This window comes from Lithobates pipiens, unplaced genomic scaffold, assembly GCF_037356315.1.
Source record: "Lithobates pipiens isolate NorthernLeopardFrog02 unplaced genomic scaffold, aLitPip1_a1.2 Scaffold_16, whole genome shotgun sequence".
NCBI classification, from domain to species: Eukaryota; Metazoa; Chordata; class Amphibia; order Anura; family Ranidae; genus Lithobates; species Lithobates pipiens.
In genome coordinates this window covers 86,270,768-86,293,230 of record NW_027507748.1, presented here as the reverse complement: position 1 = coordinate 86,293,230, position 22,463 = coordinate 86,270,768, and the positions used below count along the sequence as shown (strand labels likewise).

The window sequence follows — 22,463 nt, the reverse complement described above, 5'->3', positions numbered from 1 at the left end:
CTGGTGAAAAATGGCCATTTACATTTAAATTCCAAAATCTACTCAACAACTTCAGTCTTCAAAATGCCAATCTCTTTGTCGCATTACCCATTTGATCCATCTTAAAGCCAACCCCAACCATTTTTTTAGACTGAATAACAGTTAAATGTCCCAGAATGAGACAGTTTGGAACAAGTTCTAAATGTTATCTTTAAAGTCAGTGGTTTATATGTTCCTAAAGATCCTCAACTTATACTGTTCAATGAGTCAATCTATGAGGCATCTAAACACTCTCAATCCTTGTTCTTTTTTAATCTTGCTTGCAGCTAAAATTTCTATAGCAAGGGCTTAGAAAAGCCCATTGATATCCTTTATTTTAAAGTATAAAGTAAATTGCTAATATTTTCAAGTCTTCAAATTATGTTTTTATAAAGATATGATTGATTTTCTGTTTTTATTAAAACTCAATAAAATCATTGAAAGATAAAAGTCTGCCAGCTGCCACCAAGACAGAGGTTCTAATCCTTTTCCATTCAGTCAATCGTTAAATAAACATGTCTGGATAGAGTTGACTGTTAATATGCCATACACCAAGAAGTAAGTCATGTATAATAGACGGACACCTATATTAAAATATTGGGGTGTTGTAAGCTAATGTATGGAAATCTCCCATATCTCTTGAAGGACTATAGAAATCCATCTGGTGATTAAATCTCAATGTGCTCATATGAAAAACAAAATATTTAGCTGATTTTACAATGTTAAGAGACATTCTACAAATATGATATTGGTAACTAGTTATCTGATTGGGACCACAATTTGCAGCAATGCCAGACGGTTTCACCACAGCCTTTTTCTAAATGATATGTCCTTGGTTTTAATTTTCTATACTAAAATGTAATTGTTCTTTGAAAGACTACTGTAATGTATGGTCACACCACACTATCATATTTTAATGGAAGGTGGATCCACAAGTTCAATTTGTAACTGAGCTACATTCCCTGCTAAATGTTGGAGATGCAGGAGGTTACGTGAATCCTCTGTGTTACAGAAAGGTCGCTAAACAAAGGGAATTTGAATTTTTCTTGGATTTTCTCTATAAAAATACCTGTATTAAGATATATGGTTGCCGGTTCTCCTGTGATCAGTACATTCTATCTTTTTTTTTAGCAAGATAAATATGAATATATTATGGCTCTAACCTCACATCAATACTTCAACAAGTGGGGAGGGTATGGGTGAACTAATAGATGAATTGCTTTTACATTTTTAATGTACATAAATTATTAATCTTGAATTGGTAACAAATTGTAACAAATTCCAATCATTTGTAAGTCTAACATCTTTAGTCTAACATCTTTAGTATATTAAACACCATATAAATCAAATTATACAGTAGTCACCTTCATTGATCTGCCCTTCAAATTCATTTATATGTAATAAAAAGACTATACTGTACACATGTAAATTTGTTTAATGAGTTTGTTCAGTGGGAAATGAAGGCATTAAATATATAATTTGCTCCAGCTAAATTTACTGAGAAGAGTTGTGAGCCAAGATAAGAAATCGCCCTATAGGCTTTTATTTGTACATTCCCCACACTGACAACTGAACTTATGCTTTTCTTGTTGCTTGTTCACTGTGTTTAAACTCTTTTTGCCTATGTGGTCAACAAAAGCAGTTTACAAATTCAATTCTGACTTTTGAGATTTAAAAGCTCAAATGGCTATTATTATACTTTAATGGTGCAATATGGGACTTCCTCTGACCACTTACATATCTATCTTACTTGTTGCATGCTTCAATTGAAAGTATCTTATCACCCTCGTATTATGAGGACTATTTTTTACAAAAGCTTGCCATCATAGTGATGCTATGGTAAACAGGGGAACCCGACTGAAAAAAAGAATTAAAGGACTGAGTGATTTTGTGTTATTTGAATTCCAGTTAAAATGTATAGTATGCAGTTAAAGAATATAGTTAAAGTGTTTGTAAAGGCAGAAAGTTTTTTTTATGGTAATGCATTCGCTATGTGCAGAAGCCCCCCTCAGCCCCCCTAATACTTACCTGATCCCCATCTTGATTCTGGGATGTTGCATGAGAGACTCGGCTCCCTTGAGCTCTCCCTCCTCAATGGCAGAGACAGTATCAAAGCGCCATTGGCTCCCTCTGCTGTCCATCAAAGTCAGTGAGCCAATGGGGAGAGAGGGGGGCCAAGTCGCTGCTTCATGTCTGTGTGTGCCCCCATAGCAAGCTGCTTCCTGTAGGGGCACTCAACAGGAGGGAGGGGCCAGGAGCGCCGAAGAGGGTCCCAAGAAGACGAGGATCTGGGCTGCTCTGTGCAAAATTACTGCACAGAGCAGGTGAGTATACCATGTTTGTTATTTTTATCAAAAGAAAAAACAATAGACTAAAGTACCACTTTAAAGTAGTTGTAATGTTGCAAAAGTAAACTCATACTATATTTTCTCTTTTAGGTTAATAGTAAAAGCAAATTGTTTCTACTAACCTTGCTAAATACCTTTATAAAGCACTGATTCTGTGCAGTCATGTGATTTTTTTTTTCTCTTGTCATCCAAGCAGAAGGATTGCAGATGGAGGGGATGATAATGCTCAATCATCAACAGAAGACTGTGATCTGGCTCTCTTTGCATGTCTGTATCTCCCTCTCTCTACCCCCCTAATCCTTGCTGGAGTGGAGGGGTGGGGAGGTGATCGGCTGTACACAGACCACAGAAATGGCAGAGAGAGAGGGAGATACAGAGACACTGCACAGAGAACTAAATAATGGAAAGACTTAAATTGACAATGTTGTCATGCCTTAGGCAGCCATGATTAGTGTGGTCAGTTTACTAACAGAAACAGATGAACAGGCGGGATCAACCAGGTATTATACTACATCTAATGGAATACATAAGTTACCATACAGTTTATCCTGCCTTAAAGAGGCAGGTACATGTTTTTTTCTAGATTTAAAAACACTTTATGTACAATTTTTGAAAGTTTTATGAAAATATATTGGAAAATATATCACTGATTTGGATATAAGCTCTGTAAATGCATATTGTATGAGCTGTGAAAAATGTAATATGTTAAACATTATTTTTTATAAGGTGATACTGTAAGCGAAAATGCTATTATGGAGAAATAGGTAAACTGAGTCAGAGGGAAGCTACTGGAAACTGTTAGATGTTCAAGGATTTTGATAAGCCGTAGGGCTTAAAGAAAAAAGTAAAAATGTTCTGAACAAGGACAGCAAAGCAAGGACCACTTACAATTGAAAACAAAGAAACAACTTTAATCCAATGTTTTTCTCAATTATTTGTTCATGTTAGCTGTAGATTTTGAACTGATATTTACCAAGTCTGTTTTGCAATATCGAACTGGTAGGCTCTGGTCAGTTCATCCAGGTGGGCCTGCAACATGGGCTGCATTTCCTCTCTTGGTGATGGTGTCAGTGTTGCTGTGGACTGCTGCCCAAATGAGATGGCTGGGGAAGAGGCCACTCCGCGCACTGGAGGCGTGGGTACTCTGTCATCATCTTCTTCCAGCTCATCATCGGAGCCTTGGTGTAAGTATGTCTGCACAGGTAATGGTGGGCACCATCCATCACTGTCATACCTTCAAACCAAATGTGCACTGGTTATAATATCCATCTTGAAACCACAATACTTTTTTTCATTAAAAAAAATCTTGTTTCATCTGTTTTTCTGTGTTCCTGTACATTTCACATTAACTTAATTAGGTTAAACCTGCCTCAAGCATAAAAGTGCAAAGGTAACAACAGATCTTTAAATTTTCTACTGAGTGATCTGGCGTCTCCTGATCTGGTGCTTTCCAGTTCTGAAGAACATCCATCAATGCAATATGTAGCATCTTTCTACCCAATAGATAAAAAGAGCAGGGTTAGCACCGTTATTTGAATAAGGCTGGGTTTAAGGGGCACACAAGAAAAAAAAGGGTAGGCTCCTACATTTAAACTGTTGTTTTGCAGTTACATAGTTACATAGTAGGTAAGGATGAATAAAGACAATAGTCCATCCAGTTCAACCTGAGTAGGTGCATGTGTGTCAGTATCTATAATTATTTCCCTTATCCCTGTATTTTGTGTTCTTTAAGATGCATATGCAAGGGGGGTGAAAACCCCCCTGTGCAGTTTAAGGTGTGTGGCCCGTGTCCAGCGCATTGTGTGGCCTGTGTTCGGCACGTGACCGGTACAAAAGTTTTTTCCTGAGCTGGAATCACCATTGAGGTATTTGTAAATTGCTATCATATCTCCTCTCAAGCGTTGTTCTTCCACTGAGAATACATTTAGTGCTTGCAGTCTTTTCTCATAATTAAGGTCATCCAGTCCCCTTATTAGTTTTATTGCCCTTCTTTGGACTCTCTCCAGTTCCAGCACATCCCTTCTGAGAACTTATGACCAGAACTGGACAGAGTACTCCAGATGTGGTCTAACCAGAGTTTTACAAAATGATGTGCATATTGAAATTTTTCCCTACTTCCTCCTAAACCTAATGGTCTTTAAGCCACCCATCACACATAAGAAGCAATTGGATAGTTTAAAGCAGGGATATGCAATTAGCGGACCTTCAGCTGTTGCAAAACTACAAGTCCCAGCAGGCCTCTCTCTGTGTGTAAAGGGATGGTTTTGGTTGCTATGGACAATCTCCAGTTTCCAGGCAGAAAGAACAGTATTTATAATATAAAACTGCATGCAGGGCACTGGGCAGACCACTAGAGACAAAAGGGATGTGAAATAAATTGATACAGTAATGTAATCTGTAAGATTACAGTGTACTGTATATGTATTGTGTGTTTTACTTTTTGAATTTGGCACCGTTCTCCATCCCCGTCGCAACGCTTGCAGGGAACAGAGCTCGACTCTGTGATAGATCGAACGGAGTAGGCTCACACACAGTGCAGGGAGACATCACAGGATCTTGGGGACAAGGTAAGGTAAGTAGGGATCCTGCGATGCATTCCCGAGTGTGGCTCGGGGTTACCGCTTTTGGTACTGAAAATCCGCCCAAGCCGCAGTCGGGAATACTGCCAGCGGGGGTTAAGAAAAGTTACGATTTTCAGAAAAATTTAAGTGTCCATATATGTGGATCTACTAATCATTTTGACTTAAAGTTTTCAATAAGGATAGCCTCCACTTTTTCATCATATGCTGGCTTTGAATTGGCCTGTTTTGTGGCCTGGCACATACAAAATAGCTATATCTAAAAAGTATATATACTGTAGTTTTACATTTTTAGGTAGGGGAGGTGGAGCTTTAGAGCTCTTTTTTTTAAATTTATTCCAAGCAGTACTGCACGGACCTTGATGAAGGTGACATACCCCGAAAGTTGTCCTGAAAAATTGTATGTTAGTGCAAATAAAAAAAGTAAATAACTGTCTCTGTCACAAGTGCACTAATACAGCTACAATCACCTTAAGCAACATATAGAAATAGATGTTTGCATTTAGAACATGATCTTTTTCTTTAACCTCAGAGTATTCTGGAACCCAAAAAGGCTTTTGTGGAAAACGTTTTAGGTGCTAAAATAATCAAGACTATTCATCGAATCACAATATGTTAATTTTCTCAGTCTCCTAGGTTAATACAAATAAATACATTTAAATTCTGTTTAAAGGGGATCTGTAATGTTTCCATTTATGACATGTTCCTGACAATTGGGTTGACCTAATAAAAACATATAGCCTGTTCACTTTGCAAGAGAGTTTTCCATTATCCTATTGAATGAGGTAAAGTTTTGCTGACTTCCATGTGCAAGAAAAAATACTTTTTCTTTCCTTGCACGTGATTGGGTATTCTTTGCAAAGTGAATTTTCACCACATTTGGTAAGCTAAGGGAAAATTCCTTTACAAAGTGAACAACCTATATGCCTTTAGTGAATTGACCCCATTGTTTTGTGGTTCCAACATCTTTTATTTTTCACATTGACTTTTAGGTGTTTCCTCTAGAGCAGTGGTTCTCAAGTTCTGTCCTAAGGACCCAACAACAGACCAGGTTTGCAAGATAACTGAAATACATCATATATGATATCATTTGCTGCTCAGTGATTGCAGTATTCCAGTCTGCATCTCCCCAAGGTAATACATAAAATCTGGCCTGTTAGTGGGTCCCGAGGACAGGCATTGAGAACCACTGCTCTAGAGGATATCTGCATGTCAAAGTGTACAACTTTGCAAAATTGTTCAGTAACTGTTGCAAATCAATTGCAGGGTAAGTAATCTAGAAATGCAATATGTTCTAGATGTTCTGCAGTCTTTGCTTAGTGACACATCCAGTTTCATTGTGCAGTGAAGGAAGCAAAGCTGTAAACACAGATACCACAAGCATGAACAAAATGCATAGTTAAACAGAGAAAATAAAAACAAGTCAGTCCCTGTTCAAATGTACAGTAAAGTTTACTATGATAGCATGAATAAATAAAATGGAGTTAATACAGATAGAGGTCAGTGAAGTTACCAGATTGTGCAAGAAAAACAAAGCACCTGAAAACCTACTAAAATGGGTGAGATAGTAAAGCTATTGAACTGCGCAGGATCTAAACCTCTGCCCCAACACAAGGTACTAAGCCACCATGTCAGCCCAAGGGCCATTCTAGCTTACTGATGGGTGGAATCTGCATAGCAGTTTTGACTTACCCAGTTTCTTGATGTTCTAACCCATAATGCTCTATTTCCGTCCCAGGTAGTGGCTGGATGGGAGGTGGAGGAAGTGGAACATTAGCCCAATTAGATCCATTATTTTTGTGATTCTTGGTACTGTTCTTGATTTTCTTTTTCTTCCCTCCTTTTCCCCCTATTGTGTTAGAGCAACATTCATGCTTAATATAAATTAAACAACACTGAGAAGGCAAGACACTTTTTATTAATTTACTTATACAATATAATATTTTTAAAAAAGGTAAGTCGTCACTGATATCGGTATTTGAAGATACTTTAAGTTACGTTTATTTTTTCCTTCTAATAAACAACTCACTTTGGACCTTATTCCAAGCACTTATATTGTGTATATCGTAAATTACATGAGTATTTTTTTTTTTTCTTTTTTTCCATTACTGTTTTCTATTATTTCTCTTTTCATTTCTTTTCATTTTTATTTTTTTTTTAATTCTGCTTCCTCTTAATTTGCTTGTTCAATGTCACTAACTACGTGTACTCATGTTATCGACTATATATTGAACTTTACTTATTGTAAAATTGTTCTTTTCAATAAAAAACTATTGAAACAAAAAAAAAAAAAGGTAAGTCGTAAACACATTAATACCAATATCATCGGTGTTTGAATATGTTAGAAAAAATATTTATACTCATATATTTAGGTGTTACTAATCAACCACCAATGATATGATGGAGGAAGCCATTTTGTAAACTAAAATGCTTCTCATGAACATTTTCTGTTTTGCATTTGCTGCAAAACAACCAGTGACAAACCTAATAACGCTACAGACAGGAAAATAGTAAAATGCAGTTCACTGATGTCACTGTCTCTCTGTGATTTCAGAGAATGTTTTTTTTGTCTCAAACCTATTACAAAATGGCCACCAATCTTTCACTTTAGTATTCTAAGACAGAGTAGGCCTCATATATCAGTGTTTCTGTACTGAAAACTGTTCCCAACAGTTCGCATTTAGATTTCTACAGGGAATAAAAGGAACATGCATATTACTTGTTGTGGGCAACATTTTATAAATTGGATGCACAGCAGATTACCTTAATAACTGTTTTAATATTTGTAGTTCAATAATTTGTACTCTTTAGATTACCTAAGTGTTGTATGTGAGAGGGCAAAATAACGTGTTCTTGCATATAGCAACAAATCAGATTATTCATGTCATTTGTTAGATACTACAATGCAGAATGAATAGGACAAACTGATATGTTGCTTTGGATAGTAACAGCAACTTTACATTGATGCTCTGTGATATATGAGACCCATGGTGTTAGTTAATACAATTACTACCGAATAGGAGTGCACAATGGTTTTAATTTTCTTAGGTTTGTAGAGTACACGCCATTCCATGCAGTGAGTAACAAATCCACACACACCCATATTAAGGCATACGGAAAACTGTCAATCAAACATTGTAAATACTCCATTCCACACACTGAGAAACCAACCTGAAAGGCTGCCACTTCTCTCAGAGCTGTTGTGTGAGCTGGTGGTGCTGAAATCCTGTGACTGGTTGTGTGGCATTCTATTTGACAATCCCTCAGCACGATAGTCAGGAATGTATATTAAGGCTAAGGGTTAAAGGGCAGAGGTCACCGTGGCATCATGTGATTAGTACACAGCATAAGCTCATGCACCTCATGCAATCAGCAAAAAAAAAAGCAGAGGTGGTGGGGAAGATGTTTCAATGGTCAAAGTGGAAATGCAGAGGTAGAGGAGAGGTTGGTTATTGAAAATTGGAACAGTGGTCCCCAATCAGTGGATACTTTTGATATCAATATTCATCTTTTAGAATTTTTTTCTGCAAGCACGAAGGGAAGCAAAATCGTCCGATTAAAAGGGTATTCCACTTTTAATAAAAATTGTAGGAAACCCTTTTACAAGTTACCCTGAGGAGATGTTGCTTATCAGCTCTAGGCTATAGGTTTCCAAAAATGGAGCTTTACCTTACCACGAAAGCCAAATAGCTTTCCAGCAGCCTAGAATTTTTTTTTTCTGCTCATAGAAGAAGGGTGATTTGCTGGATCTAGGTAGAACAGACTTCACCATTCACCATCAGCACTCAACAGATTGTTAAAAGTAGAAACAAACCCTTTTAACCTCTATTTCTTCAATACTTGGTGTGGATTGCTAGAGTTTGCTGTAGTTAGATGTGTGACACAAGCAGACAAAGGTTGGGGACCTCTGAATTAAAGATTATATTGATCAAAAAAGGATGCATGCAATATTTCCTTTTTATTAGTAAAGGGGAACACGTTTTGCATTTCAACCAATGCTTCATGTTTTATTTAGGTGTCATCATGCATTTAACTACAAGTTTAAACAAATATTTACCATTATTTCCTTTGCCCTGTTCAGGAAGACAGTAGCCCAATCCCGTCAATTCGGACTTCTGCTGAACAGATGATTTCCACTGCTGGTCAGGTAAGTCGACCGCCAGCTCATGGATGCTGTTGGAATGTAGAATCTGTGTAGTGGCATATGGTGTGGTCTGTGCTGGGCAGTTATAGCTGGACTTTGTTGTAAAATCAATGCTGCTATAAATGGCTCCGTCAGACAGCATGGTTGCCGACTTGTCTCCTTGTCCTGGAGCGGTTGGCAGTACATCTACGTTAAGGAGAGGAGAATGATACAAATCAGTGATGCATGGGGAAGACACAACTATCAAGGTTTAAGATGAAAAATAAATGTGTCATTCAGTACGTTTGCATTTCAGCTGAGACAAGAGTCCGTGAGCCAACCAAGGGAGAATGATGTACAACTACCGCGGCGCTCTAAGAACTGGTGACATGCCTAGCACTTGTCCTTCACGTTCCACTGCCCTAAACTATCCTTTTTTCTACTATACCTTCATTGGAGAATGAGAAGTTAAGAATATTTCACTACAGGGAAGGAAAAAAAAAAACTGTCTATACCTCATTTCATGTCAAGCTGTCTAACCTATTGACAAATCTTCAACAGCCCTCCTCCCAACAAAAAACAATGAGAAACTAGTGAATGGGAAGGACTGAAATAGTAAATCTGTCTGACCATTAAAGAGCATTCTTCAATCACCTCTTATGATACCTTGCTGTCACATGGGCCCATGGAAGGAGATGCAGAGCAAGCAAGAAACAAGGATTGATATCCACTTAACACAAACAGACACATGCAAACATAAACATGCAAATTTTAAGAGAAAATATACAATATTTTATTATATCTTTTCATGTGACAACACTGAAGAAATGACACTTTGCTACAATGTAAAGTAGCGAGTGTACAGATTGTATAACAGTGTAAATTTGATGTCCCCTCAAAATAACTCACACCATTAATGTCTAAACCGCTGGCAACAAAAGTGAGTACACCCCTAAGTGAAAATTTTCTAATTGGGTCCAATTAGCCATTTCCCCTCGCTGCTGTCATGTGACTCATTAGTGTTACAAGGTCTCAGATGTGAATGGAGAGCAGGTGTGTTAAATTTGGTGTTATCACTCTCACTATCTCATACCGGTCACTGTAAGTTCAACATGGCACCTCATGGCAAAGAACTCCCTGAGGATTTGAAAAAAAGAATTGTTGCTCTACATAAAGATGGCCTAGGCTATAAGAAGATTGCCAAGACCCTGAAACTGAGCTGCAGCACGGTGGCCAAGACCATACAGTGGTTTAACAGGAGAGGTTCCACTCAGTACAGGGCTCGCCATGGTCAACCCAAGAAGTTGAGTGCACATGCTCAGCATCATATCCAGAGGTTGTCTTTGGAAATAGACATATGTGTGCTGTCAGAATTGCTGCAGAGGTTGAATGGGGTGGGGGGGGTCAGCCTGTCAGTGCACAGACCATATGTCACACACTGCATCAAATTAGTCTACATGACTGTTGTCCCAGAAGGAAGTCTCTTCTACAGATAATGCACAAGAAAACCTGCAAACTGTTTTCTGAAGACAAGCAGACTAAGGATATGGATTACTGGAACCATGTCCTGCGGTCTGATGAGACCAAGATAAACCTAGTTGTTTTTTTTTCAGATGGTATCACCTCCTCTGAGATGACCACTGACTTGCTAAAGAAGCTGAGGGTAAAGGTGATGGACTGACCAAGCATGTCTCCAGACCTTAACTCTATTGAGCATCTGTGGGGCATACTAAAACAGAAGGTGGAGGAGCACAAGATCTCTAACATCCACCAGCTCTGTGATGTCATCATGTAGGAGTGGAAGAGTACTCCAGTGGCAACATTTGAAGCTCTGATTAACTCCATGCCCAAGGCAGTGCTGGAAAATAATGGTGGCCACACCAATTATTGACACTTTGGGCCCAATTTGGACAAATTTCACGTAGGCGTGTACTCACTTTTGTTGCCAGAGCTTCAGACATTAATGGCTGTGTGTAGAGTTATTTTGAAGGTACAGCAAATTTACACTGTTATACAAGCTGTATACTTGTAGCAAAGCATAATTTCTTAAGTGTTGTCACATGAAAAGGAAAAGTCTAAAAATTACCCATAATTTCGATTTTGAAATGACGCACTGAATACAATTCAAAGAGATTCTTGCTTGAAAATGACTTCCCTGTATTTCCCTGTATTTCCCTGTATTGAGTAGTCAAGTAAAGGTATCTGCCATTTCACATGTTGACTGGACCTATCCTGATAAGGTCCAATAGACCTCTCAATGGGTATTTTGCATAGGGGTTCCAAGCCATCAAAGGCTGTACTAAAGCAAAGGTAAAAGAAATTGCACTTATTTACTACACTTTGAGGGAGATTTACATAAACTGGTGCACACAAAATGTGGTGCAGCCATACATAGTAACCAATCAGCTTCTAGGTTTTAATGTCAAAACTGAACAAGCTGAAGTAAGAAGCTAATTGGTTATTATGCATATCTGCACCCGGTTCTGTGTGCACCAGTTTAAGTAAATCTCCCCTATAATTGGCATACTTGGCATGCCATCAACAGCTTGATTTATTATGTGTTACTTTATGGTTTGAGGTTCTTGAGCACTCTCCTGTTTGTTGTTAGTTGGTACAACCCTTTAGTTGCCATTCCTAGCCTCACCATTCATCCATATTAGAATGGAAAGATTTGCCTTTTTTACCTTCAAGCTAGTTGCAATAGCATCTTATTTATATGGCAAGCTGTAATTCTACTCAACTTCTGTGTCTTCGTAGATTATTAAACTGGCAGTATAGAGCTGGGGTTTCAAACTGGCGGCCCTGCAATTGTTGCAAAACTACAAGTCCCATGAAGCACTGCAAGGCTGACAGTTACAAGCATGACTCCCATAGGCTGAGGCATGTTTGAACTTGTAGTTTCGCAACAGCTGGAGGGCCGCCAGCTTGAGACCCCTGGTATAGAGTGTACCGACCTCGTTCAGAATCTTCAATGAACCTTATTATTAGAGTTGGGCGAACAGTTTGGGCCAAGCAAAGTTTAGCCTGAACATCGCCTGTTCGCCCCTTCAGCAAACATCCGAATTTGCAGGATGTTTGGCAGGATGTTCACCCGCCGAGCCCCCCCCCCCCACAATGCACTGCATACTGTAGAGTTCATTCTAGGACCCTAATTGTAAGAAGTTTTGCAGCTGACTGCTGGTGAGCTGCAAGGCTTTGCCAATTAGGGCACAGAACACTGTCAAAACCCTGACTGGACAAAGTGATGATGACTGTCTAATCACGGCCCAGTGCTCATAGCCCACCCCCCCACACTATAAAGGATTCCTTCCCACAGGAAGCATTTGCAGCGTGTTGTTGGAGTGGAGATAGATAGAGCAGGGCTCAGTTTGCTACTAGTGAGTTAGTGTGTTCATGTATTGTGACTCTGAGTGTAGAGTGTTAGTGTAGTGTTACTGTAGTATAGTGTGAATATAGTTAGTCAGTATAGTCTAGTTTGAATATAGTGTGTTAGTATACTGTGAATATAGTGTAGTATGTCAGTATAGTGTGAGTATAGTGTGTCATTATAGTGTGTTATTATAGCATTAGTATAGTGTAGCGTGTCAGTATATTATTAGTATAGTGTAGCGTGTCAGTATAGTATGAGTACAGTGTGTCATTATAGTTTAGTATGGTATAGTGTAGTGTGTTGCTCCGTACACAAGGTCGGACTTTCAGACCGAAAATGTGCGTTCGGATCGCGTTGTTGAAAAATCCGATCATGTGTGGGCTCCATCGGACTTTTTCAGTCAAAATTTCCGACACACAAATTTATAGAGCTGGATCTAAAATTTTCCGACAACAAAATCCAAACATTTAAATTCCGATTGTGTGTAGACAATTCCGACAGACAAAGTGCCACGCATGCTCAGAATAAATTACGAGATGAAAGCTATTGGCTACTGGCCCATTTATAGTACCATCGTACATGTTTTACGTCACCGCGTTCAGAACGATCAGAGTTTCTGACAACTTCGTTGGAAAAAATCTGACGGATTTTGTTGTCAGAAAGACAGCCGTGTGTACAGGGCATTAGTGTAGTCCGGTGTTTAACACAGCATTACATAAAATGTAGTGCTCTGTACAGTGCTGTATACCTTTTTTTTTTGGTTGCTGCGTGTTTTTTTTTGTTTTACATAGTTTCATAGTAGGTGAGGTTGAAAAAAAGACACAAGTCCATCAAGTCCAACCTATGTGTGTGATTATATGTCAGCATTACATTGTATATCCCTGTATGTTGTGGTCGTTCAGGTGCTTATCTAATAGTTTTTTGAAACTTTCAAAGCTCCCCGCTGAGACCACCACCTGTGGAAATGAATTCCACATCCTTGCCGCTCTTACGGTAAAGAACCCTCTACATAGTTTCAGGTTATACCTCTTTTCTTCTAATTTTAATGAGTGGCCAAGTGTCTTGTTAAACTCCCTTCTGCAAAAAAGTTTTCTCCCTATTGTGGGGTCACCAGTACGGTATTTATAAATTTAAATCATATCCCCTCTCAAGCGTCTCTTCTCCAGAGGGAATAAGTTAAGTGCTCGCAACCTTTCCTCATACAGTAACTAATATCCTCCAGACCCTTTATTAGCTTTGTTACCCTTTTTTGTACTCGCTCCATTTCCAGTACATCTTTCCTGAGTACTGGTGGCCAGAACTGGACAGTATACTCTAGGTGCGGCCGGACCAGAGTCTTGAAGAGCGGGAGAATTATTGTTTTATCTCTGGAGTTGATCCCCTTTTTAATGCATGTCAATATTCTGTTTGCTTTGTTAGTAGCAGCTTGGCATTGTATGCCATTGCTGAGCCTATCATCTAATAGGATCCCCAGCTCCTTTTCCATCTTAGATTCCCCCAGAAGTTCTCCCCCCCGGGTATAGATTGCATTATTTTTACATTTTTCTACATTAAACCTCATTTGCCATATAGTTTCCCACCCCATTTATTTTTTCAGATCTTTTTGCAAGATCTGCGGAGATCCTGCGGAGAAGTTATTGCCCTGCTTAGTGTAGTATCGCCCGCAAATACAGATATTAAACTGTTTACCCCATCCTCCAGGTTGTTTATGAATAAAATAATAAGGATCTTATTTTTTACAGTAAATGTTTATGGGGAACTGGGCCCTGGTAGAGGCCGAATAGCGTCACTAAAACTCCAGGAAATGCCCGGGGCCGCTCAGTGTAAAAGGGGTCCTAAAGTAACCCTCTGTTACTGACGCAATTGTAAATAATGCTGATGGGTTTTAGGGACCTAGTCCCCTTGCTCAGAGCTCAGGGCTTTAATGAAGGTTCTGCACAAAGCCAGTGTACTCTCTGTTTTTGCTTCTTAGCAGGGTATGAAGTTTTTTCCCTTTCTGGAGAGAGCTGCAAGGCCAAGAAACACTACTGTCTAACTGTTGTCCTATTGAAGCATGTAGGGGGATTCTGGACATTTAAGCTGCTGTGAGAAGTATATGCTTGAGTGCTAATTAGTATAGTTATTTATGTTATTTTGCCCCCAAAAAATAATAATGGTAGCTCACATATTTCTCTTTGTTAAATGACAGCATTAGCATTCTTTGCATAAAAAATGGCTAAAATAGCCTTTGTTCAATACGGGCAGAAGATGTCACCACCATAATTCAACCAAAAAAGGATTTATTTTGATAGTCAACATTACACAATATATCTGGGGAAGGTGTTTAGTAGTCCAATTGAGGAGCGATATACATACATTATTATATATATATATATATATATATATATATATATATATATATATATTACTGTATATTTATGCATATGCACTCAGAGTATAGAGAAATAAAAGATACATGCATGTTTTCTAACCTATTGTAGTCACCACAGAAGTACATTTAACACATTTATATTTAATACGTGTTTTTTTTTTGTTAATTGTTTTTTTTTTCCTGACTTTAATAACAGTGATTAGATGTAGATTGAAATTAACTTGCTTTTTTTATTGAATCCAAAGGGTAAAAGCTATTTAAATCCACTGAAATATTTTGTCTAATTTGTTTAAAAATGTCTTGTATTATAGTGGTTTTAATCATGTATTCATTTAAAGAATATTAAACTTGATACACCATCAGACAATTTGTAGAGCTATAGAAAAATTAGATTAGGTTGCACTCTGCTGTGCTGATCAATAGAGGCTTCTGATTTCTGGGGATTTCGTATGGGATAGATCAGGACCACAAGCTGCTATAGAACTAATTCACATTGATCGCTGAAACTGATTCTGGCCACAAAAAGACATTCAACACATTCAAAGCGTTGTACTGTGTTCAGTATGGCTTTTAGTAACACTGCACAAATACTCAGCAGTATAACATTTTCTCTTTCCAAAATAATACATTTGTCTAACAAAATAATACATTGTTCTGACATACTATAATAGGCTAGTAAAGGCACACGCATATGCATTGGATATGTGGTATACAGTATATTCCAAATTAGCTTTTTTCAGCACTTTCAGATTTGCAGTTTCTCAAGTGATATGTAGCCCTGGCAGGTTTAAAATGCACAATACTAGTTCTTGTGAAACTCTAAATAACACTAATACAGCTATTAAAAAATAGGTATATTTTAATGTTGTGGAGTTATAAATAAGGCTATATACAAATATACATTTGCTTCCAATATATGTACAAAATTTTAGGGATATTTTTGATCAAATGGGTCATGTCGTGGGGTGGGATTGACTGGACAGACAACTGAATATACACAGAAAACATATACCTTTAACCACTTGACCACTGGGCACTTAAACACCCTTAATAACCAGACCAATTTTCAGCTTTCGGTGCTCTCGCATTTTGAATGACAATTACTCAGTCATGCAACACTGGACCTATATGAAATTTTTGTCCTTTTTTTTCACACAAATAGAGCTTTCTTTTGGTGGTATTTAATCACCGCTGGGTTTTTTATTTTTTGTGCTATAAAAGAAAAAATACCGAAAATTCTTAAAAAAAACGAATTTTTCTTTGTTTCTGTTAGAAAATTTAGCAGATTAGTAATTTTTTCTTCATAAATTTTGGCCAAAATTTATACCACTACATATCTTTGGTAAAAATAAGTACAAATTGGTGGATATTATTTGGTCTTTGTGAAAGTTATAGAGTCCACAAGCTATGGTGCCAATATCTGAAAATTGATCACACCTGAAGTACTGACGGCCTATTTCAATTCTTGAGACCCTAACATGCCAGAAAAGTTCAAATACCCCCCAAATGACCCCTTTTTGGAAAGAAGACATTCCAAGGTATATAGTAAGAGGCATGATGAGTTTTTTGAAGTTGTCATTTTTTCCCACAATTCTTTGCAAAATCAAGATTCTTTTTACTTTTTTTTTGCAGAGCATTGCAGGGTATTGGCGGGTGTTGCAGAGCATTGCAGAGTGTTTCAGGGTATTGGCGGGTGTTGCAGAGCATTGCAGAGTGTTGCAGGGTATCGGCGGGGGTTGCAGAGCATTGCAGAGTGTTGCAGGGTATTGGCGGGTGTTGCAGAGTGTTGCAGAGTGTTGCAGAGTGTTGCAGAGTGTTGCAGGGTGTTGCAGGGTGTTGCAGGGTGTTGCAGGGTGTTGTGGAGTGTTGCGGAGTGTTGCGGAGTGTTGCAGGGTATTGCGGAGTGTTGCAGGGCATTGCGGAGTGTTGCAGGGCATTGCGGAGTGTTGCAAGGCATTGCGGAGTGTTGCAGGGCATTGCGGAGTGTTGCAGGGCATTGCGGAGTGTTGCAGGGCATTGCAGAGTGTTGCAGGGCATTGCAGAGTGTTGCAGGGCATTGCAGAGTAATGCAGAGTATTTGCAGGGAATTGAGGGGTTAATTTTCGATGAGCAGCGATGTGGGCACTGCAGATGCAGCCCACATCGCTGCTAACACCGATCTCTTCCCCCTCCGCTGTACCGATCGGTACAGAGAGGGGGAGGGAGGAACCGGCGTCATAACATGACGCCGGCTTGTTTACAAGTGATCACTCCGTCATTTGACGGAGCGATCACGTGGTAAACGGCCGCGATGAGCGGCCGTTTACCGTGATTCGTGATGCGCCGGGTCCACTGGACCCAGCGGTCACGGATGCTCTCGTGTGCGCGCCCCAGGGGGCGCGCGAGAGCAGAATTCTGGGAGGCCGTTAATTAACGGCCTCTCAGAGTTAAACAACCGCCCTGAAGCCGTTAATCGGCAATGGGCGGTTGTTAAGTGGTTAAAGGTAGTTAATCGGGGGTACTGCTGCACCCTGTGTTCTTGATACTGGTATACATGTTTGTGAAATAAATTAATTTGCAGTGTCATGGGGGAATCGTGCTTTGAGAAACTAACCAAGCCATAAGGTTGGATTCACAAAGCTTTAAAACAAGGATAGTAATCTTTATTTCAGTCATGTGAATGTAAAATGTATTGGACTTTAATGAAAATAACTGTCACTTTTTTGGAAAAAAAAATATATATCCTGGTGTGTTAGCTTGTGAATTGAATCTATTATCTCTTTGGGGGTCACTGGTTTCTGTTTTCTGAGAATCATGGAACTTGCGCTATTTTCATTGTGCTGAAGAGAACTCAGCACATACTACTTAGGGCAGCACAGTGGTGTAGTGGTTAGCACTCTTGCCTAGCAGGTTCAAATCCCAACCACGACACTACCTGCCTGGAGTTTGCATGTTCTCCCTGTGCCTGCATGGGTTTCCTCTGGGTACTCCAGTTTCCTCCCACACTCCAAAGTTATGCAGGTAGGTTAATTTGCTTCTGTCTAAAATCCAAAATATATGAATGGGGACCTTGGATTGTGGGCTCCTTGAGGGTAGGGACCAATGTGAGTGTGTAATGTACAGGGATAGGGACAATTGTAGACACTCACTCTGGATGGACTGGTGTCTTTATTCAACCTTACTAACTATGTAACATACACAAGCACTGGCATACATAAAAAAAAGATGTTGCACAGTATTATTTTTTGTACCTAAATGGACCTGAAAAATGAATATATGGACGTGTAATTGTTAGCTACAGTATCGCAAAGGTGTTTTTTTTGGTAGAGGTCAGGACTCTGTGCATGCCTGTTAAGTTCCTCCACCCCAAAATCACTCATCCATGTCTTTATGGCCCTTGTTTTGTGCACTGGTGCAAGGTCATGTTGGAATAGGAAGTGGCCATCCCCAAGCTGTTCCAACAAAGTTTGGAGCATGACATTGTTAGAAATGTCTTGGTATGCTGACACATTAGGAGTTCACTTCACTGGAACTAAGGGGCCAAGCTCAATCCCTGAAAAACAACTCTACACCATAATCCTCTTCCACCAAATTATTTGGACCAGTGCACAAAGCAAGGTTCGTAAAGACATGGATGAGTGAGTTTGAGGTGGAGGAACGAGATTGGCCTGCACAGAGACTTGACTTCAACCAGATAAAGTGCCTTTGGGATGCATTAGAGCAGAGAGTGTGAGCCAGACCTTCTCGTCCATCATCAGTGCCTGACCTCACAAATGCACTTCTGCATGGTCAAACATTCCCATAGGCACACTCCTAAACCTTGTGGACAGCCTTCCCAGAAGAGTTGAAGCTGGTATAGCTGCAAAGGGTGGGCCAACTCAATATTTAACCCTATGGACTAAGACTGGGATGCCATTAAAGTTCATGTGCGTGTAAAGGCAGGCGTCCCAATACCCAAGACAATATAGTGTACAATGCTTTGGGGATTCAGTAGGCCAAAAGCTGAAGGTTGTGAAATGCTAGCCTTTCTTACACCCAAAAACTAAATGCATACAAAAGTAAGGAACCTTTGTCTTGATAGAGTATACAAAAATCTATTTTTTTTAGCAAATATTTTTCTGTGAACCTCTGTTAACGTTTTTCTCTAGAGATCGAATCAGTAAAACATTATGTTGCAGGCTGACAAAGCTAAGCCGCTGCCTCCCAATTAGTAGCAGAGTGGTCAGCCTCCTTTAGTTGGCCGTTAAGCTGCCCAGTAGGCCAAATAAAGAGCTTGCATAGTAGGGTGACAACACTGTTGCCAATTGCTAGGCAGTGGCTTAAAATTGCATCAGGAAGTGTTGTTACTGGAAGGATCTCCAGGTAAGAAACGGAATACCAAAAATTGATTTGCTTAAGCCATTTTTGGAAAAAGACAAGCTGTCAACCCTTGCAGTACAGGTGCAGCCCAACTGCAAGGGAGAATTTTCAAGTTACCTGGAGTTGGTCTTAAGGACTGTATACAGTGAAACATGATGCTAGACATATTGTTATAATTTTTACTAGATATAATTTATATATTTAAGTTAACATACACGTTAAGTGATTATAACTATATATGCAGGCATTTTTTCACCACTGAATTGTGTTATTTTTGCTTTAGAACAAAGTCAGAAAATACCAACCTGCACAGCCAAAATTTACTAGATCATTTGGTCCATTGTTACTGTTGTTCACTGGCATACTGGATGCTGGCCAGGAGTCAGCAAGCCAAGGGTAGCTGGGGTCACTAGCATTTAAAAGTCCTGGACGGCTGGAGGATAAAAAAAGAATTGTTATTTATCAGCAGAATTCTGCATCTGTATAAAATATATATTAATAATATGCAAATCGCTTCAGTGCAATCATCAGTCGCTTCTCTGATGAATCTGAATGAAATATATTGCCTGGGAAATGGAGTAAGCTATCACTGAGGGAGGAACCTAACACAGGGCTTGGTGATAAATGAACACCTCAAGGGAGCAATTGCTCACAATGACTTCTCTGAAACAGTCATTTCCAGGACTTTAAGCTACTTTTTTCTTCACCTTTCACATTTCAAATATGTGTCTGTCATCCACAAGCTGATCTTTTCTTCCTATGCTTTGTAGTTTAAGACAAGCCTGTCTGGAATTAAACTACTGTAAAATGTATTTAATCTTCTTTCACTCAATTATTAAACTCTAGGTTTCCATGGAGATACAATGCTGAAGCAGCTGTTATCGGCTGTGCCTAGGGCCCCAAAAGGTGCAGCCATTTCAGCTGTTGTGCTGTCTGCTAAAATGGAATGTCCCTGCGGACTCAAGCTGGCCATACAAGAAACAATCTGTCCAGAGCTGGACATGGCCACATTTGTGTGTGCGACCAAATGTTGAGAAGCTTGGGATTATTATTTAATGGTATCACTACCGAGAGCCATTGTAGGCCCCACTGTTATGCTTTATTACTGGATTTTTAGGCCACAGGCTGGATTTTTTGTTTTTCTGACATACTTGACTAATGTGCTGATCATTACAGCCCACAGAGACTTCTGGGCACATTAGCCCTGAAGACTGGGCATGGACTTTTCTATTGATGTGAACATGCCCATACTGAAGAATCAAAGATATCAAGTGGTCCAGGCTGGAGCTACAACATTGAAAAAACTTTGTGTATCTGGGTAATTTAGAGTGCAATCATGGCATGGTGAAAGCACTGGAAATTATAATAATTGGACTGTTTATAGCAGGGATATGCAATTAGTGGACCTCCAGCTGTTGCAGAACTACAATTCCCATGATGCATAGCAAGACTCTTAGAGCCACAAGCATGACAGCCAGAGGCAGAGGCATGATGGGACTTGTAGTTTAGAAAACAGCTGGAGGTCCGCTAATTGCACATCCCTGGTTTATAGTTTCTGATCTCCCTTTCCTAACACACATCGCAGAGATGGTAAGGTCTTGTGGCCAAAGGTCTGTGGGGTCATGATCTCCTCTCAGCACAATTTTCACTCTAAAATTTTGATTTTACGTCCAAGTAGGTTAATGCTTTTTTTTTTTTTTACATTATGCCTGCAAATGTAAATCTGTTTTTGGTAAAAAAAACATAAAATGAGAGCAAAGGATGAGAGTGGCACCAGTGTGTAATGAGTCCAGTATACGTTCATCACTCCTAGTAAAAAATCATGAGGTAATTCCAGCATGTTTTGAAGGTTCACAATTAACCCTCAAGAGGGCTAAAAGACAAGATAGCATAAGACAATATATATAGAGTAATTGAGAGCCCCAGAAATGCATTATCTTCCCCTTCTGATGTTTTATCGAGAATTACAAATCTATATTGGGCTAGGTACAAACTTACGCTGCTCTCATCCTGTACACTCTTTTTTTTGGCTACTCTGGGGTCCCATAGGTATGTTAAAGAGCTGAAGATCATACTTACCCTTGGGTCTGTCGGTCCGTCAACACTTTGTGAAAAACCTAACCTTGATCCAAATGGCCAATGCTGTTGGAAGTGGGAGGATGAGCCATCCAGGGAAAAAATAAAAATTGAAAACAGCAGCACCTCTGCCTACAAAAAGTATTGTCCATTTTATTCCTAATGTTTACAGAATTTTTCAACTGAATAAACATTTATCTCTCCATCTTTAGGATGTTAGATGAGGACTTAATGGGCAATATTTATAAGAGACATAATCAGATATGTAAGTTGAACCTCCAATTTCTAACCATTTATCATTTAGATACAGTAAGAAAGGGGCAGAAAACGTTGTGATAAGTTAGTATTGTTTGCATATCAATAGTCCTCCTATGACCATTTGTTTTGCTCCTAAATAAGCAATCACCATACCCATATATACAGTCTGTGAATTATCAATCTTTGTTAAGTTCATCAGCACCCCCTATGGTTGCTTCAACAACCTAAACTCTGTGACAAACAACATATATAGTAATGTAGTAATGCCATTGTTGAAGAAGCAATACAGTAAGTCTTTTTTGTTGCTCTTAAACTATATTAAGGCTTTTCTTTTTGTACTCATCATATGTTATTTTCCATGCATTAACATAATAGCTGAAAAAATCTTTTAGTTGCATCTCTGTAAATGAAAAGTAGCAATAATAATAATTGCATTTTTTTAAATAAAACCTCTTTTACAATCCCAAAGAGAACCCTGCGTTTCCTAGGCAACTGCAATAAAAAGAAGGCACTTTTCCTGCAACATCACATGCTCTCATTAGGCCTAATCTCTTTTTGCTAAAATATTGATTAAATAAGAGATTGCGAGTTATAACGAAGATCTAATTGCAATCTTCATATTGGCAATAGGAATGTAAATGAGGATATATGGGGGCACTATCAGGTTTTATCAGTTTCAACTGAGCAGCCAAAGTAGGGGAATCCAGTCCTATCAATCCATGGCCAATCCATCATTCATGAATCATTTATTCTGTGATCGATTACGTGTAATTGCTCACTGGCAGCAATTTACAATGAGCCAATAAGCAGCCTTAAACAACAGAAACTTCATTTGCTAATATCTACTTAATGTAATAAACATTTTGCTTGCAAATGAACACATCACTTGCATTGCATAATACTCATTTATTTATCTTCTTAGACCTAAGGGAGATACAATGCAAATCATCTGTGTCACTTTCTCCTGAAGTGTAGCCAAACA

General features: G+C 39.0%; 1 protein-coding gene across 20 annotated transcripts in view; it reads right to left on the bottom strand.

Annotated features, from left to right (window-relative positions):
* The window catches only part of ROBO2 (roundabout guidance receptor 2), a 1,315,320-nt gene that overhangs the window by 23,531 nt on the left and 1,269,326 nt on the right, over positions 1–22,463 (bottom strand). For 13 of the 20 annotated variants that reach the window (XM_077480077.1, XM_077480086.1, XM_077480078.1 and 10 more), the window contains 5 exons: positions 19,453–19,580; positions 9,003–9,275; positions 8,117–8,239; positions 6,638–6,794; positions 3,340–3,600 (listed from right to left, as the gene is read on the bottom strand). In XM_077480077.1, the coding sequence (XP_077336203.1) occupies positions 3,340–3,600; positions 6,638–6,794; positions 8,117–8,239; positions 9,003–9,275; positions 19,453–19,580 (942 nt within the window). The remainder of the gene's footprint in view (positions 1–3,339; positions 3,601–6,637; positions 6,795–8,116; positions 8,240–9,002; positions 9,276–19,452; positions 19,581–22,463) is intronic. The other 7 variants (XM_077480092.1, XM_077480082.1, XM_077480085.1 and 4 more) reach the window with 1 other exon arrangement.